Source organism: Macaca mulatta, chromosome 2 (assembly GCF_049350105.2).
Source record: "Macaca mulatta isolate MMU2019108-1 chromosome 2, T2T-MMU8v2.0, whole genome shotgun sequence".
NCBI lineage: Eukaryota > Metazoa > Chordata > Mammalia > Primates > Cercopithecidae > Macaca > Macaca mulatta.
Genome location: NC_133407.1, coordinates 140142328 through 140161647, shown reverse-complemented (window position 1 = coordinate 140161647; position 19320 = coordinate 140142328). Strand labels below are relative to the sequence as shown.

At 36.0% G+C, this 19320-nt stretch overlaps 1 protein-coding gene across 1 annotated transcript in view; it reads right to left on the bottom strand.

Moving 5' to 3' along the window:
* Positions 1 to 916: 916 nt before the first annotated feature.
* Positions 917 to 19320, bottom strand: part of CNTN6 (contactin 6) — a 307019-nt gene continuing 288615 nt past the window's right edge. Inside the window, exons 18-23 of the mRNA XM_028844371.2 lie at positions 15174 to 15408; positions 14942 to 15057; positions 12680 to 12866; positions 2985 to 3097; positions 2047 to 2215; positions 917 to 1208 (exon numbers count right to left, since the gene is read on the bottom strand). Coding sequence (XP_028700204.1) covers positions 1105 to 1208; positions 2047 to 2215; positions 2985 to 3097; positions 12680 to 12866; positions 14942 to 15057; positions 15174 to 15408 — 924 coding nt within the window. The 3' untranslated portion in view covers positions 917 to 1104. The remainder of the gene's footprint in view (positions 1209 to 2046; positions 2216 to 2984; positions 3098 to 12679; positions 12867 to 14941; positions 15058 to 15173; positions 15409 to 19320) is intronic.

Here is a 19320-nt window from a genome sequence, read left to right as displayed (position 1 = left end):
CCTGATTGGCTGGGAGCCAGAGAAGGCTGACAGCAGGAACTGACCTCTCAAGGCTGTTTGCAGAGGAAAGGGATGGTTACATAGCATTCTACGGGCCAGGTCACTAACCTTACCTTCTCCCAGACTACTTTCTCCAGACTATACAATCCTAAGAAGTGAGGCCACTGACTGAAACAGGCTCACCCTAGAGAAAAGTCAACCCGCAAAATCTTTCTAAACCCTAGTTCATGTAGAATTATTTTCATAGCTGCCGAGAAAATTGGCAAAAAATAATATTTTGACCAAAGTGTAGAAAACTTGATCAAATAATTCTGTTCCCACATTGTTTTATTCTAAAAATAAGGCCACATACATTGCAATCAACTTGTAATAATTACCTGAGATTTGTTCATGCAACAGTTCAAATGTTAAACTTTGCCATGAGCGACTGCTTAATATACACCAAGTTGTTAGAAGATTATTTTAGGTGGGTGCTCACCTTCCATCATTTATTTTTCTTTGCCATAAAATACCTTTTCTGCCTTTATTATGACTGAACCTTCTGAAAAGTGAGCTGAGAAGAACAGCATGTATATTGAAATATTATTGAGTAAAAAGATTTCTTATTCCAACTTGATTCAGAGATAAAAGCACACCGTGCTTTGGAATAGTTTATATTTTTAAAGAATCCCAACTATAAACAAATAATTGTATTTTATTTTGAAGTAGGGTGAAAATTTCAAATACTGAAGTGATTGTCTGGAGTACATGAAAATGTGCATGTGAGCTATGGTAACTATGAGGCAAATTTGTATTAATTATCACCATCATTGAGGGGAGTTATTTATACTCTCCATATAAGTCACTTAAAAGACACAGCAGTTACAACCCCCCAGATTAATGTTGCACCTAGGAATGCATGTAATCATGTGCGAACTTTAAAATTCAAAAGTGTTTAAAATTGTTTTATTAATGTACCATAGATATTTACAAGATTTTAATAATATACATTTTTTTTTCTTTGCAAACAACTCTGTATTAAGAACGTGTCTTGTGTCAGAGGCTGGAGAGCATATTTACAGAATGATTTGCTTTCAAAAAACTCTCAAAGATTTATGGTTTTATTCATCGGATCAGTGGCTGAATAGCAAAACAGTAAAAAATCACAATGACAATGGACAGAAAATGGATGCTAGGTTCTAAGACTTGAATTCCTCTGGAACTCAAACCTGCAAAATATAAAAATAAGACAAAAATATTTTGAGATAAAGTATTGCCTGCTAGATTAATTTTTCAGAACCCAAAATTCATACTATCATTTATCTTTTAGTAACGTATTTTATTATACTTGTCTCATTCACATTATATTTAATTTTAGAAAGTGCCTTACCATGTCTTTGTCCAAGGATGTCTGATTTAAGTATAAAAATGCAAAAGAAAAATCCCTAAATTGGCAAAGTCTGCCTAAAGGATTGGCCAACATCGGATGCTAATGACTTTCACTCAATCACAGCTTCAGGCAGACGAGTAAGTGATTCTTCTAATGCAAAAATGATACATTCTTATTGCATGCTAAGTCAGACTGACTGGTGTTGGTTGGCTTAGAAAATTGTTTTGAGGAGGACTTGAAAGTTGTGATTCAGCTCCTTAAGAACGCCACACTTGATTAGTGATGTCTGCCATGAACGTGGGAAAGGGTGTATATTTACATGCGCTTCATATATGCCATCCCTGCTGAAAAAGATCTAGAAGAATCTATGAAAAATCTTTTTGATTTTTGTGACAATAGAATGAGTGATAGAATTATGCTCTAATGACACAAAGGTTTTTTTCCTGTTCTCTATTTTGGTTTTCAAATGAGGAAATATAAAACCATTTATAATGTATAAGCATGTTACAATTTTGGAGAATAACTTAAAAAAACTGGCTCATCACCTTTTGCTCACAATTAAAAATTTATCTTATCACCCAACATTTAAACCATAACTGGAAGATTTCATGGAGCTGAATTTCATGCTGCAACTGTCTAGGTTCAGAATCTACTATAGCAATGGTGACTCAACTTACTTGACATTTTTGGAATCCTAATTTCCTCACTGCTGCTTCCATCTCCACCATCACTGACTGTTCTTATCTCAATTAAGTAGTCTTCTTCAAATGGAACCAGAAGCTCAGCTGATGTATTGTTTGTTTCCAAAATATGAGTTTTACTCTGTCTGTTTTGCCGGTACAGAATCTGAATAAAATGAAGTATCAAGTTAACATGGACATGTTGCTTTTCTAAGGTTCACACAACTGTTCTGGAACACTGTAAGACGAAAGATACATCATCGTAAATGTTGTACTCCTCAGATGGAAATATCCAGGTGATATCTTTCCCTTATATTCCATTGCTCCTGTTAAGAAAAAGAGGGTTTTTTTTGGCCAATGCCTCTAGAAGGAGAGTAGATTTATCTCTATTAGTTAAATAGCTTCAGGCTATTATCATTGGAGCTTGCTGTGGAAAGTCACTGTTCAGTTTGGACCCATTTCAAATGTTGAATATGTATCTGCCAAGAGATGATGTCCATTGTCACTGATGGTAATGATTTGTTCTGGGTACTTGATTGTACTCTTGTTAGATGCCTTTTATATTGTTAAAAGATCACATCATACTGCAGACTAAGTTCCAAAAACTCTATTTAGATACATTTTTTGATCTCATTCTAATCATATCTACTACCCACATAAGCCATCATCTTATGATGGCAAGGGGTATCACTTGAAGAAAAAAATGTTACATCCTATGGAATTTGATTTTTTGATGTTCCCTAATACATTACTGGACCTCAGAATATAAAACCTTTTCAACGGAAAATTAGAAAGCAGCAATGGTATTTTCAAAATAATTTTGAAAAAGATTCCAATGTTTCCACATGCAGCCAATTTGTTTTCTATTTGGGTGTCACACGTTTCATTCCTTAGTAACTTAATTGATATGATTAAAGGAAAAACTAAATACTTACCTTGTACCCCAAAACTTCAGACTCATTTTCCATGGTTTTTACATGCTCCCAGTTCAAGCATAATTTAGAGTTTGTCAGCTTCCAGGCAATGTTTGCTGGTGGTTGGCTTGGAGCTTTAAAGAGATAATCAAAGATTCAGATGAATGTTAATTAGTTCATGGTCACTGTACGATGTATCAACATGAAAAGAAAAAATAAGTCTTCGATGATTTGCATAGAAGAGGCTAAAATGTTTTCAGTGTCATTTGAAATATATTAATTCTAATCACAGTAAGCAAATTTATTCAAATCCGGTCATTTGGGAATGCCTTTGTGACAGACTTATGAATTAATAATGGCTTGCTGCATGTCCAGTATTAATTTATTAATCATTGCTGTTGAGTTTGTTTACTTTATCATATATAAACAGACAGAGGGTCTCTTTATCTACGATTCCATTTGGCCATCAATCAATAAGCATGTTTAGCAAATTCAAGTTGCAAGCATTTTATGTGTATCAACACAGAGATGTTCATTCCTAAAATTCTTTACTTTTTAACATTGTATTAGGTTTCTAATTGTAACACAACTAACTCAAGATATTTTAAGCAAAATATCTGCAGTAAATTTTCAAGGATATTTCTTATAACTCATGGCAGATTGCAGCAGAGTCTGAGGAGAGAAAACATTGTCACAAAGCCATGGTCTTCACTCTGCTTAACGAAGCAGGGTCTGCTGCACGCTCATCTTGCCAGAGAGCACCTCTTTGTCATTCTCACTGTACATGGCAGAAATCATGACTGTTCACCACACCTGAAATTTAAAACCTCCTCTGTTCAGAGACAGTCCAAGTTAGAATTCCCCTGAGAAAGCCGATGATTAACTTCATTTGGTCATATGTCTATCTTAGCTTAATCAACTATGTCTGGACAATGTGAAAGATGCATGCCATTTAAAGTAAATGGAGCTTTTGGGAACCCAGAAAAGGGAAAAGTCGTCACAAACTGATTGATCATCCCAAAGCGTATCAACTTTAAATCCAAACTGAGGCTTTTAGTTTTCTGAAATTAATGTTGTCTGGGTGAGAGATGGTGGGAGATAAGAGATGAAAGGTTTAGAATCTGGCTTCTAAACTAATGGATGTAGTCCAACTAGAGAATTTTACATACAAGAAAACTAGAATCCAGGTTGGGAAGTCACTTATCCAAAAGCATGCAGCTAATGAATCTTGGCCTATTGCTTTCCAGTCTAGTGATTCTCCAGAACAACTTGCTGCTTATCTGAGTCCACATGACTATTTTTGAGACTTAAGAAATGAGAGATTTAAAATAATTCATCTGGAAAGTGGAAACAAAGATAAAACTGCCCAACAAGATGTTTTTGACATCTTTTTTGAATTTGTGAGACTGAATGAGCATAATATTTAATTCATTATAACACTGATAGAAATGGAAACTATTGCTTTGAGAGTTTTGACTCAACTGCTGTTTAATCTCCTATGTGTCACTGGAAGATTCACATATTGCTGAATCCAGGTGTCTCAAATATATTACCATACATTCTCTTTCCACCCCAATTCCACTGGGCTATCACTATTGTTCACTCAGCCACTTACAGTACAGTTGGGATGTGATAGAGAAATGTTTCCCTGTATGCTTTTATGAGGCTCGGTTCATATTTTATTATAGGTTTATCACATTGGATTATATTTATTCTTGGTTATGTGTTTCTTTAAATTTCTTGAGGGCAAGTGCCTTGTTCAACTCTGTATTACTAACCCCTAGCACAGTGCCTGGCACATAGGAGACATCCAATTCATACGTGATGAATAAATGACTGTACAATAAGATGGCTAAGGAAAACTGCTCAGGGTCCTGTGGTGATCTTCTCAGGCTGTATTGATTATGCACTGCGCTCTGGGCAGATCCATAGTTGACACAATACAGCCAATCCATTCATTATGTTCTCCTATGATCAAGGCCAATTGCCATGGTCAGACTCATAGCAATCCATACCTATTTATAAGATGGACAGGCCAATTGGATTGACCATGTCCTGGTACATTTCTTGACAATATAAACCCATAATTAAAGGCCTAAAAGCTTTTAGCTTAGTAAGCATTCAATACATTGCTTTTCAATGTACAATGTACTTGTCAATTATAATGCTTATCAACATATTTATTTCTAAAGGTCTGCATGACAACAATAATTATTTTGTAACTATCCTTCCTCAACTTATCCTCCAGTGCCTTTTAAAATCTTCTTCTCAGCTATAAAAGATACAATATCAAAATTCTCACAGGATATTGCAATTTTAATCTCTAGTATACTCTCGATACCTTTCTTTTTATCTCTGTTCTTTAAAATTCAGCACTAACATTACCATTATACAATCAATACAGAGAAAATACAAATTCACCACTTCAGTGTCATTGGCAATGTGGATTCTGAATGCTTTATGTATTTCCGTATGTTTTGTTTGTTTTAGGAAAAGTATTGTTTTCAACACTATAAATCCATTGAAAAAATCAACAGGCTAGGATACAGAACTGATTTCTTCCAGCTACGTAAAGGAGGGGTTTGTGATGTTGGCAATGACTTTGTCATTGACATGTTTGCATTTGTGTCCTCATCTACCAAAGCAGAAGCACAACTTTTTGTGGCCATAAAATGAGAAGAGTTGCATTCTGAGTGAGTATCTTGGTATGAATAGCCAATTATATGGATTATTTAGAATGTTTTATTTCTCTTGCTCTCTGGGAGATGAAAAGAGTTGTGCTTTGATGTCAGAGGGACTTGAATTTGTATCCAATCTCTTCCAAGAGCTGGATTTTCCCATTATAAAATGAAACAAATAAGTCCTAGTTTATGAGATATCAAATAAAATATGAAATGTTCCTCATTTGGTTAGTGGTATATATTTAAAAACTCTGAAACTGTTAATTCTCTTTTCTCAGAGTAGCAGTTCTTCACTGTGGTGTTATGACATAATCAATTTTTCAATTGTGTTCGAAGTGGTTTGCTGCTAATAATACAATTCTGAAGTTTGCAAATGATTCACTTCTTAGATACAAATTAGTGTATATTCAAGTTTTCCCCTTAATGATATTGCTCTTACTTGGATTCTTTATATGTTTTTAGAAAGGGAGATAAAATGGGAGAGTCTCAGATAATTATCTTAGAATATCTCTTAGTCTACATCCTTTCTTATTTTTATCAATGGATGTTTCTCCAATGTCAATCCTTTATGTCTGATTTTGAAAAATAAAACTTCTGAAAGCTGCTTTAGAAGGCCATTACCTTAATATAAGCACTGTTTACAGTTCTGGTTTGATGTAGCTGATTAAACTGGGTTGCAAATATCTATGATAAAATTAAGATTTCTATCACCTTGACAAACCAAAACACTGTCACATGGATAGCACAAAACACATGTCATGATGTTTGTACCAAGTCTGTCAATGGTAAACTCAGCAAATAAACACTTTTCTAATTTTTAAAATCTTTCCAGGCAATTTCCAAAGACTAAATGATTTTCTATTAATCAAATGACAGAGCAACATTAAACTAGCCCGTCACACCTCTAATGGTTTCCTTGTAATCAATTTTTCTTGAGATGGCATTTATATTCAACTGTAGTTCACACTGTGAACTCAACTCAGAAACAACTTCTTATGTTACACTTCTAAGTAACAGTATGGGGTTGACATTTGGGCAAAAGAGAAACAACATAAGTGCAAGATAAAATAAAAGCTTAATGCTTCCTTTATGTGTAAATATGGATTGATTGCATATTTGCAGCAAGAAAGAATCTAGTACAAAGTGCTAGTCAGTCAACGTCAAGGGCCAAATTGAGCCAAAATTTGCAAACACTTTTAGTTACTGCGTCTGACTACTTCTTTCTATAGAAGTAGTGTTTTGTTTGTTTCACTTTTCTTTTCTTCTTGGAATTGATGTAAATATTTTTCTTTCTTTCCTTGTAAATCTAAATTCCATTTAAGTAATGTCTGTGTGGATCACAGTATATTTGCAGTACCTCTCAGTTTCTTTTGGAAATCCATCATTTCCACTAGGCTTTGGTACTTACAGATGAATCACTGATATTTGTTTAAAAGAACAATGACACTAGCATCATCATCATCAACAGTAACAATAATACTTAAGAACTTTGGCATATGGTATTCCTTCTGTTTGGAAGTTCTTTTGTTCTCTTTATCTTTAATTTTGTATCAAAATACATAGCCTATCCCATATAGATGCTCCTTCTTATGTACATCTTAGTTTCTCTTTTATTTCTTCACTGTACTTTTCATAATTTATGATTATTTTATTCATTTGTCTTTTTTTCTTGTTTTAGGTTGCCTCTCTTCTAAAAGAGAAATTGCCGGTTGGCAAAGATCTTGCTTGGTTTAATGACTCTTAGGCCCTCAGCACCTAATTCTGGGCACGGCTCATGGGATGCACTATCTCTTGAGTAGATGACTGAATGATCATGCAAAAAAAACAAACAAAGAAAACACGTCTGTCTTCTCTTTAGTTTAGCCAATTAGAACAGGCAGAGATTTTGGTAAATGTGAGCTCTGCTTTTTCAGACTTTCCAATGGAAGATCAGATCAGATTACAAATCTAGACAGGGACAGTTTGTGTGATGAATGCAGAATGTTTTCAGTTACCACTATTGAGAGGTAATCTTGATGTCATCTCAAGGACATGGAAAATCAAAGTTACATACAGGAGTAGCACCTGGAATCATGGTTATCATCAATGTTTCATTAAAGCTGTTTCTCATACATGCTTTGGATGTCCTTCTATGACCCTTAAAAAAAGAAAATTTCTGCAACAAATTTATAAAGAGAAAGAAAGTAGCTGTGTTTTCTTACTTTAAAAAATGCAAAGAAAGTGAAATTGCGTCTAATGGAGGAGTATAATAACACATGTTACCATGCACTGAGCCTTCATGTATGACAGCCTCTGGGTCACCTTGGTGTACATTATATCCTTTAGTTCTCAGAGAAATCGCTAGAGGTAAGTATCTTCATCTCTGTTTTTCAGATGAGAAAATGCATTCAGAGTTATCAAATAATTAGATCTGGCACACAGATAGTACATAGCTGAGCAGGGATCCGTATCCACAATTCTCTCTGAAGTCCCATTCTAACTTTTTCCAACACTGCTTCACAATGGCCAGAGTTATTGGAACTCTTAGCAAAACACAAATACATTAAAGGGGAAACTTTGGGGGAAGTTATAGAGTGGAAAAAAGACTATTTGACCATATATAGGCCTGGCAGGTGCACTACAAGCTGAGAGATTTCATGAAGCCAGGTAAGTGAATGTTAAACTCTAGAAGATCAGTAAGTTTGGGATGTCAGGGCTAGAAGAGGAATGATATAGAAAGGAGCTTTGAGACACATTGTGAAAGATCTTGCTTGCCTTTTTCTTAGTCTTCATTCTCTGGAATAGAGGAGACAATGACATTTGATGAAGAGAAGAGAAGTATGATGGCATTTTAGGAGGAAAAATTTCAAAGTAGTTTGAGGTTTAGATGGAAGATTTGAGAGTCAGAGAGAGAAACTTTTCAGATGGTTAGGGAGGAAGATGATAAAGGGGCACAGTGGTAGTGGGATGAAGAGATTTCATGCTCATCAGTCTAACAGTGGCCATGACAAAACCTTTCTAAGCATTTGTGTCCTTCTATCTAGAAACTAAAATACCAAACTCCTTGACTTATTGTAATTACTAAGTGAGATATAGTATGATAAATTTAATACAGGGCTGGGGACATAGATGTGCTCAATATTTTTAAACTGTGGTAAGCAAAATAAGGAACCCCCAAACATGATCACATCCTAATCTCCAGTACCCGTGGACACATTACTTTATATGGAAAAGGAGTTTGCAAATGTGATTAAGGTAAGAGTCTGGAGGTGAAGAAATAATCTTGGATGATTCAGGTGGCTCCAATGTCATCATGAGGGTCCTTACAAGGGAAAGAGGGAAGCAAGAGAGTGAGAGTTGGAGGAGTTGTGATGACAGAAGCAGAGGGTCAGTGGCAGAGATGTGAAGGTACCCTCCTGTTGCTGGCATTGAACATGGAAGAAGGGGTCACAAGCCCAAGGAGGGTCACAAGCCCAGGGATGTGGGTGGTCTCCAAAATCCAGAAAACAGGAAACAAATTATCCTTTGGAGTTTCCAAAGCTAGTGTAGCCCTTGAGCACATCTGGATTTCTACCCAGTCAAACCTCTTTCTAACTCCTCATCTCCAAAAATGTATGATAAACAATTTGTATTGTTTTAAAACACTGAGTTTGAGGTCATTAATAGAATAATAGAAAAGTTACTGTTCTGCTTTCACAATGTCTGTGATATAGAACCTCAAAGTAATAAAATGAGACATTGGATAGGTATTCAAATATAAAGGGATGGAGACTTGTATATTCTTCTTATTCTCAGGTGCTTGTTGGCTATTTTGATAGGGTCACTGAAGCATATAGGCTGGTAAGAGTCAAATTTAAGAGATATTAAAACTGAATATCCATAGAAGAAATCAGGAATTACAGAAGTTTTTCTTGTTTGATTTAGTTAAGCAAGCTGAATACTTGAAGAAACACTAATCTTCATTTAAAATTTCTGATTATTATTTCACTTTTTCCTTAGCAGAGGTATTCTAACGTTGTATCTTGGGTGAAATTACTCATTGTTAATTAAACTGTTTTCGAAAATTTATATCTCCTACTCTTTGGCAAATTGATCATGTGTTAACTATCAGACAAACCAATAATCGTTTTAGCATTTGATGTGAATTTCAGTCCAACCCATTTGTAGGATCAATTGGGCCAATTGAACAAATTTAGTGTGAAAAACAAGGATTTTTTCTGCTTAAAAACATAGAATAATTTAGCACAAACTAACACTTTTAATTCAGGTTGCATGGACAATGAAACCAGCAAATTTTCAGAAGACAGAAAAAATTATTATTGAGATTTTCTGATATGTATGTAGAATATATACAGAGCCACTTCAAAGACGCCTGGGCCAGGTGCCCCTTCGCAGGTGCCCACGACCCACCCTGTAGGCGGTAGGAGAGGCGCGCGCCAGAAGCCCCTTCCTCGGCGCTGTCAACCCGTCACCCAGCTCGGCCTGGGGCTGCTCCTGGCGCTGGGCCGGTCCCCTGGGCGCAAATACCGACCCCTTCTGCAAATGAGAGTAGCATTGTTTTGCCTACACCCACCAGCTCCGGCTCCAACGGAGCCCTGTCTCAGGGGGGCCGTCACTGCTATCATCGTGTTCTTCTGATTCCTGGCCGTCTTGTTCCTGGCTGTGGGGCTGGCACTATTGGTGCGGAAGCTTCGGGAGATGCGGCAGACGGAGGGCACCTACTGGCCCAGCAGCGAGGAACAGTTCTCTTATGTAGCTGGGCCTGGGCCCCTCAGGACTCCAGTGAGACCCTGTGGGGCTACCTGCACATCTAGGGCCCTTCTCCTCCATCTGTCCCCCTTCGTTGCTGTGTGAACTTGGGGAAAGGCAGTGCCCTCTCTGGGCAATCATATCCACCCAGTGCTTCCGAATAGCAGGGAAGAAGGTGCTTCAAAGACTGCCCTTGAGGTCAAGGGAGTGTGGGGCTACTCACTTTTATGTACTTATATACAATTAGTAGTGAGATGTGACTATATGTATATATATTACAGAAAATCTCAAGAAGAATTTTAAAACATATATATGTATTATATATGTCATATGGATGTATCTCTCTCTTCCTGAGGTAAATGATTAGTTCAATGTTCAAGTTTCAATCCACCTTAAGTTGGTTGATGGGATTATGTATAATAAAAGTTGGCCTGAGTCCTGGCTCAATAACTGCACTAAAATGTCTGTCAGTCTACCGTGATACAATCGGTTTTGTTTTTTTTTAAATGTTTCATACACATTTCTAATCACTCTTGATTTGCTTGAGATAGAAACTGAATTACACACAAGAGTTTCTGTGAGTTTGGCATCTCTCAGTTAACTAGAACTAAATGTCTCGGAAATCTTAAAACTGCTGATTGATCGGAGATTTTCATCCAGATTTGCAGATTAGCTGAAAGAAGCTAAACCACTCCAGAAAGACCAAAGAAGCAAATCACACATCCAAGTTATCTGGCAATGACTTCATCGATTTAGTCAACACTGAGTAAAACAGGAAAAGGAATAGAACTTCACTGTTAACTAATCCATTCTTGAAAATAACTCACAGCCCAGCCTGTCTAAAACTGGGTGAATTGGAGGAAAGTTGGCTAAAAATTTTTGCTCCACAGGCTTTTGCAGTTCCACAGCACTTTGTATTTTGTAAGATACTTCCAGAATCAGTACCTTGTTTGTGCCTCATGGATAATTTGGGAAGGCAGTGAGGACAGAGATAATTTCTATTTAATAGGTAAGAACATGAAAGCAGAAAAATGGAATGCCTTGTCCTATTTCAAGTCATGAGTCAATGATGTACCCAGAATTGGAACATGACTCTCTGACTGTTGATCTGGTTATGTGGAAATAACTGGATAATCTATTTGATCAAGGGCCTAGTCTCTGAGATGATTCCTAACTTCTTTTGTACATGACAAATATACACATAAAGGGAATAACTTTAATATAGCTTTATTTTCAAACTCTTCTCAACCACCTCTTCTTTCCAAATATGGTGGTGTAATTAGAATACGGCATGTATAGGTAAACTAGATTTTTGTAAGTGGCAGTGAATATGTCTTAGTCTTTCTCAAAATTCAGCAACTATATTTGTTATCTTTCATTCATCAGGATTCAGAGAGCAAAAAAATGTGTTTTAAAAAACCTGATTCTGTGACTAATTTGTGTCCATTAATAATATATAAGAGATATGTAAATATTATTCAACCTCAAAAAATCATCTTGCAGGAACAACTAAGTCATATCTGATCAGACCTTCCCCAATGTATTGCTGTGCCTCATATTATGGAATATTTGTGCATTACCAGACTCAGTCAGAAAACAAAGGCAGCAACAATCACCAAAAGATGAAAAACATTCATCTTTTATTTAGTAGATTCTGATTATGTGAAATCACCTGGCTGATTATCAAGGGATATAATACAAAGCAGAGAAGTTCATTCTTAGATTTCATGGACTTCCAAGTAAGCTGTAGTCATAAGGCATCCTAAAAGGAAAGATCTAGGTATCTGACAGTTGCAGGATCACATCTGAATATACTTGGACTCAAATGACAAAACAAAACAAAAAACCATTTACTAAGCATTTACTAAGGTGCGTACTGGGCATTTATTATTAATAATCTCTTTCAATCTTGAACAAAACCTATGAGAACATAAATATGACTTTTTCCTCATTTTATAGGTAGGCAACTGAGACTGAAAGATAAATACTACCTGACCTTCTAAGGATGGGAGGTCAGTTTTTGAATGCATTTAGGAGGGCATCAGGGCCAGTCTTAGACATTACACTCTTTTGTCTTTCATTGATATACTTGGAGTATTCCTCTTTTGGAATTCCGGAAAGATCAAAACATTTACCTTGATTGTTACCAAAAGGTTTCAACCGCTATCCATATTTAAGGGACAAACCAACTAACCAAAGTAACCAAGTAGTAAAGAAATGAGGTGTGGGAATACAATGAACATCAAGCAAAGGAATAGGGTTCTCTTCACAGATGAACCTTGTTTTCTGGAGTGTATGCATACTTACGGGACTTTTTGGTGGTAACATTGACTGGGGGGCTTGACGGTCCTGTTCCAGCAGTGTTGTAAGCTCTCACAGAAGCAAAGTAGATGGTATTAGCTTTCAGCCCCGTGATGTTTTTGGTTGTGACATTTCCACTGACTCTAATTTTGCCAATCATGGATTCTTTGGAGTCATCTGTCCAGTATAAGACCTGATAATTAAAAACCAAACACAAGCACTTTATTGTTCCCCAATAACTATCAATCATTGTTTACCCACAACTATCAACCACAACCACAAGGGATATGGGAAGAAGATAGAAGTATAGATGATGAAAACGTTTTCTAATTAAAATGGTTATACAACAAAATTGTTATTCTCTAATATTTATGAGGAAAAAAGTCATGAATGCAAATTCACAATGGAAATTAGAGAACCTGATTTTTTAGATTACCAAAAGAAAGTATTTTATGAGCTATCTAAAGTTACCAGCTTTAGCAAATGACGTATAACAAGTCAGACAAAAACACATTTGTATATAATCAGTCAAAGACTTTGATTATAATGTCTTGCTATTGGCATTTCTTTTCAGAGTTATTTGAATCACAGATTAATTAATAAATCAATTTATACTGAGCCCTACCTTTGCATTAGCAATGTTTTAGGTACATTGAAAAAAAAAAAGAGAGAATAAATTAAGTGCCTATTTTCAATCCCTTATCATGTAGCTAAGAGGTTACAATCCACAGTATATGTGAAAATAAGTCATAGAATACATTACAAAGAAGTGATATAAAAAATATGCTACAAGAATTTGACAAAATACATCAGGAATTGACGAGAGTAGAGCTCAGAAGGAAGAGGAGACTAGGGATGAAATTTGAGAAGTGACTAGGGTTCAGATAAGAGGTAAGGCATTCTTGGCATGGAGTGGAAAAGACACCTGAGAGCAGAACTTTCTGTTGGAATCAGAGGATTGTAGGTATATATATGTGTATATATATACACACACACACATACATACATACAAAGACAAAATTAAGAATGTTTAGGATTATACATTTATTATTACTCCAAAACTAAATAAATTATGTTACCCATTTTGTGAATCACTGAATTTGCAAGTTGAAAAAGATTGAGTGATGAACAACCTTCCCTTAAAATGTTCTTATCGCTTGACTTTGTGAGATGACGGCCTACAAATGTAATTTGCCTTACTCTTCATAGACTAAAAATAGCAGACTCTAGACAATCTAGGTATTTTTTTTCTTTACTTAACTGCCTTTTCTGAGATGATTACATCTTTTCAAGTTATACTGCAATTTGCAGAGCAGGTTTCTCAATGAAATTCTTCCATGGTGTAAGATGATTGAGGAGCAGACTTTACCTCTTACCAATGAAAAAAAAAAATGACTGCAATTTGAATAATTAATCATATAATCACCTGATCACTTTTGAAAAATGTTGTTGTGGTAAGAACAGTTAATATGAGATCTGTCCTCTTGAAAAATTTTAAGTGTACAATGCATTATTGTTGACTCTGTGCACAGCTGTACGGCAGATCTCTAGAGCTTAGTTATCTTACTTGTACTGAATTGGTGTGCCTTTAAAAATGGCTACTATTTGTTAATTTGTTTGCTTTGAATTACCTAAAAAGATATCCCTTACTTTGAGGGAGGAGGCAGGACTTTACTGTGGACAAGATTGAAGACTGGCTGAAACAGGGAAGAGGCTAAAGCACCCCTTCATAAGACACAGGCACCAGTTCCATGTCAGTTTACCACTGCCATGGCAACACCTGGAAGTTACCACCCCTTTCCATGGCAACGGCCTGGAAGTTATCACCTTTTTTCTAGAAATTTGAGTAACTCACCCATTAATTTCTAGAGTAACTCACTCTAGAAATCTGAGTAACTCACCCATTAATTTGCAATTAATTTAAAAGTGGGTATAAATATGACTGTAGAACTGCTTCCAAGCTGCTACTCTCTTAGAACACTGCCTGTGGGGTAGCCCTGCTCTGCAGAAGCAATTTTGAAGCTGCCTCAATAAAGCTGGTTTTTTTGTTTTGTTTTGTTTTGTTTTGTTTTAACCACTGGCTCACTCTTGAATTCTGTCTTGAGCAAGGACAAGAAACATCCCAGGCTAGGCCCCAATTTGGGGGCTCACCTACCCTGTCTCAACTTCATTCCCTGCTTCAGCTTTAGACACACATTATCATATGCTAACAACAGGCTAGTAGGATAGGACTGTTGAATAGGAGCTATTGTGAAATCCATTGATTACCTCATAGCCCAGCACTCTTCCAGTGTTTCTATTCCAGGCAATAGCATTCCATGAAACCTCCATTTCAGAAGCAGAAAAACTCTGGACAGAAGTTCCCCTTGGGGCCAGCTGAGGTTCTACCATCCAGAGAAAGACATAGCCATCTTTAGCAGAGTGGTTCATTGAAAATGGAACAAGGGAATACAAACTATGCATAGAGTCTCAAAGAAAACCAGAGCTGAGGACAACTTACCATCTTCCCCAGAGTAGACAATGGTCACAGTACTCAGGGATCCTTCTCCTTCATTATTATACACACCCACTTTGACTTCAAATGGAGAGAGTGGGATGATACTTTCATTTCTGTAGACAAACCTTGATGATTCCACAGATGCTACTTTCTCCTTGGTCCAGGTTGTCGAGCCCACTGGCCGGAACATGATGATATATCCAAATCCCTCCCCATTCTGTAGTTCTTCTGGAATTGACTTGGGCAGAATGTGATCAATCATTGAGTATTTGCAAAAATATTTTATTAAGCTACTATAATATTTATTGATTACTTCACATTTCTTCCATAGAGACAAATACGGATATTTATTCTGTTTAATGATGTATTAAAAACACTTTTATTTGGAATGCCAATTAGAAAAATGATCCCAGTTAAAGATATTCAGATAAATAGTTCAAGTTTTCAGATAGAAATATAAAACAAGCTTTACATATTTATATATTTTCTTTGATCATTCATAAATTATTATAATAAAACAGTTTAGAAGATTGTATGATACACACTAAAATGTGGTTTTGATATGAATTTTTAAACCCAGCACAAATTAACTTATTAACTATTTATTTCAAGACTAGATATGTTTCCCTTTCACAACATTTTAAACAAGTTTTTGTAAGACATGTGTAATGGAATTATTGTGAAATAGCATATGCTTTAAGGCATAGAGTATTTCTTTAAAAAAGTATACAAGACCTCCCATCATTTTTTTAGGCATACATCTTCATTGGTAGTGACATGTGGGCATTTTTCCTCACATGAAAAAATGAACTGTTAACTCTCACAAAGATCAGATTCTATAAAATACATTTCAAATCTAAAATTGCTAAAATAGCAAAATAGAAATACATAATATTCCCCCATACTCTGCAGATACTAAAAATTATAAGCAATCACATAAACTTAGCAAATTAAAATGAATCTGTACTTGAATTTAGACCAACAGATCTCCTGATTGCAAGAGACTTGTATTGAAAAATCAATGGAATTTATTTGTTTTTTCTCAAGAAAAATGCTTTGCTTTTTTTTTTTTTTTTTTTTTTTAGTAAATATTCTGACAGACTAATAAAGGCAACACCTGACAGGACATAGCGCTTCTAGTCCCTCATGTCCACAACTCCATTTCAGAGCTTCTCTTTATTCATGGGAGTCTATTTATTTTATCAATCACATTATCCTGCCACTTGGAACCCATGTGAGCCCCCATTCATGAGCACCAGAACCACAGACACTGTCTTGGTGAGTATCTATGAGGGCAGAATCTCTGTACTCTATAGTGACTAATAGACCTGGTCAATTCCTCTCATAGAGTTTGCATATGAAACATGGCAGGTGGCAGAACAATAATAGATATACACAGAGCAGGCAAAAGTAGAGAACATGCAGTAGCAGGAACAGTGAGACAATAGAAGCTAAGAGAAAATAGATGCTGTAAATTAGAGAGAGGAGATCCAAATTAGCTGGCAGCCAGGTAGATAACTGGAAGTAAAGGAAATGGGAGGAACTGAGGCATAAGCATGAGAGACTATTCAAGCCAGGGCTGGATCAGCAGAGTGGTTGTTGATGGTTGGCTAGAGCTCCTGTGCTCGAGTGCCCAGAGCAGTGATGAACGATGTTCCGGTTCTTCATTTGACCTTCCTACCTGCTCCTCATTTCTTTCCATGTAGCTTTTAAATGAATCCCCATTAACCGAGATGACCTCAGCTGGTCTCTATTTCTTGCCATGTGGAACAGTCTAACAAATACAGAAAGTGAAAATAGGAAGAAAAATGCTGCTCCTGACATCTGGGGAAACAAAGTATTTCCTCATATTAACGCTTCTCTTCTTTTTCATAGGGAGACTAGAAATAAAACAGTTAATTTTGAATGGCATGGAAGAAATTTATAAGAATGGAAGCTACTTGCTAGAGCATTTGATTTATTTCTGAAGTTTCTTTGATCTCAGATTTAATCAAGATGCTTAGTCAGTTCATCTACATAAATAGGGGAGTTCTGTTTTTGTTAGTCAAGTACAATTAGTATTTCTCATGGTGCTCTCCCAAGAAAGATCTGAGTCCCACATATGCATATTAGAGGGGAAAAAAGAGACTTATTTAGATACTTCCTTTTATTCTTACATGAACAGAGAGTCAAATGATTAAGAAATATATATAGTTATTTAACAAGACCAGAAAAAGAGTTTTCTTTAAGTGGAGAAAGTGCTCAGTAAAATAAAGACATTGTGAAATTCTCCTGGGAGTAAAATCTATGAAAATTGATGAACTAATAATGTAAATTCTCAACCACAGTGTCTATAAGAACCAAATCTTCAGTACAGACTACGAATCAACAAAACTATGTACTTCTAGCCAAATCTGGCATGCAACTGGTTTTGAAAATAAAGGTTTTTGAGACACGCCTACACCTATATGTTTGTAAGTGGTATGTGGCTCTTTTGAGCTACAAAAGCAGAGTGAGACATTAGAAAAGAGATCATGTGGCCCACAAGACTGAATAATTTTACTGTCTGGCCCTTTAAATAAAAGGTATGCCAACCATCAGTGTAGGTATGTATCTCTTACTCTATAGTGCTTTATCCTGTGTACCTAATTTTGTAGTCATATTTATGAGACATTCACCACAAGCACCTCAAACCTGGAAGTATTTGGGAATATACAACATTATGATAAAATAATGAATAAACATGCCCTTAAAAAGGAATTAGCCGTTGCTATATTCTAAAAATTTGATATTATGTCTAGGTTATTGGAAACAAACCAGACCAAAACAAATAAACACAAAATCTACATTTACTATGTGGCTCTGGGGAAAACACGGGGAAGATATTTAGTTCAGTTCAGGCAGATTATACCACAGGGTGCCTAAATGAAGGATAATCATTAAAGCTGTCACTTATAAAACATAATGGTAGATTGTGACTGAATTTAGAACAGTTTTGTGTCCCACAGTGCTTTTCAAAGTCCAACAGGTATTATTTCAACTACAACAGGAGTGACATTGGCCTGGGGTGGCCTCTCCACTTCAAAGTTACTTTTCAAAACATAATTCAGATATACTCAGTTCTGATGGTGTCTTTCCTGATTTCCTTCCAGGCTGGGTTAAGACCGTTCTGTCCTGTATGCTTCCGAGCATTCAGACATTTTCTCATCCATTTTTGTATTCCACTGATAGGAACAGAGAAGCTACTTAATAGAGTTCATTAAATTGAAGGCATTACTACCTGCATTCTGGTGGCTCAGATTCATACTAATGTATGATTCATACTAATGTCTGAATCTTCTCCTAAATATACATAACTTATTCCCCAAAGAAGCTGGGCATCAGAAGAAGTTGGCTCAGTATCTGCCTGTACATAATGTTAAATATGAGTGATAAATGGGATACTGAATTCACTAACTCACTTTAAGCAAGTATCTGCACATCAGATATCCAATCCCCTCCAAAAAAAAAAAAAAAAAGAAAAAAGAAAACCACACACACAGAGGAAGTGGATTTAATTTAGTTTAATTTTTTAAAATAGGGGTTAGAATGTTTTTTCTGTAGAGGGCCAGAGAGTAAACTTAAAAAAAAAAAATCAACTTTTAGTTTAGATTCAGGGGGTACATGTGCAAGTTTGTTACATGGATATATTCTGTGATGCTGAGGTTTGGGGTACAATGGATCCCATCACCTAGGTAGTGAGCACAGTACCCATCAATACAGCAAGTTTTTCAACCCTTGCCCTTCCCTTCATCACTCTAGTAGACCCTAGGATCCGTTGTTGCTACCAGATAGTAAATATTTTAAGCATTGTGGGATATATGGTCTCATGCAACAGAAAGAAAGCAGCAATACACAACATGAAAAAGAATGGATGTTGCTATGGGTGGATTTATTTATAAAAACAGGAAACTGGACAAATTTGTCTCATAGGTCATGGTTTGTGTAACTTTGCCTTAAAGAGAAAGGACATTATAAATCGTGGAAAGAGAGAATTTTTTTGGTAATTCATGCTCATCTCTATTTAAGAATGATATCTATAGCATTTGGGTCCTCATTATAGACTGTGTATAAGCAATTGCAACACCGACCTTTCGGAATCTCTGACCAAGGAGGAGAACAAAATAAGTTA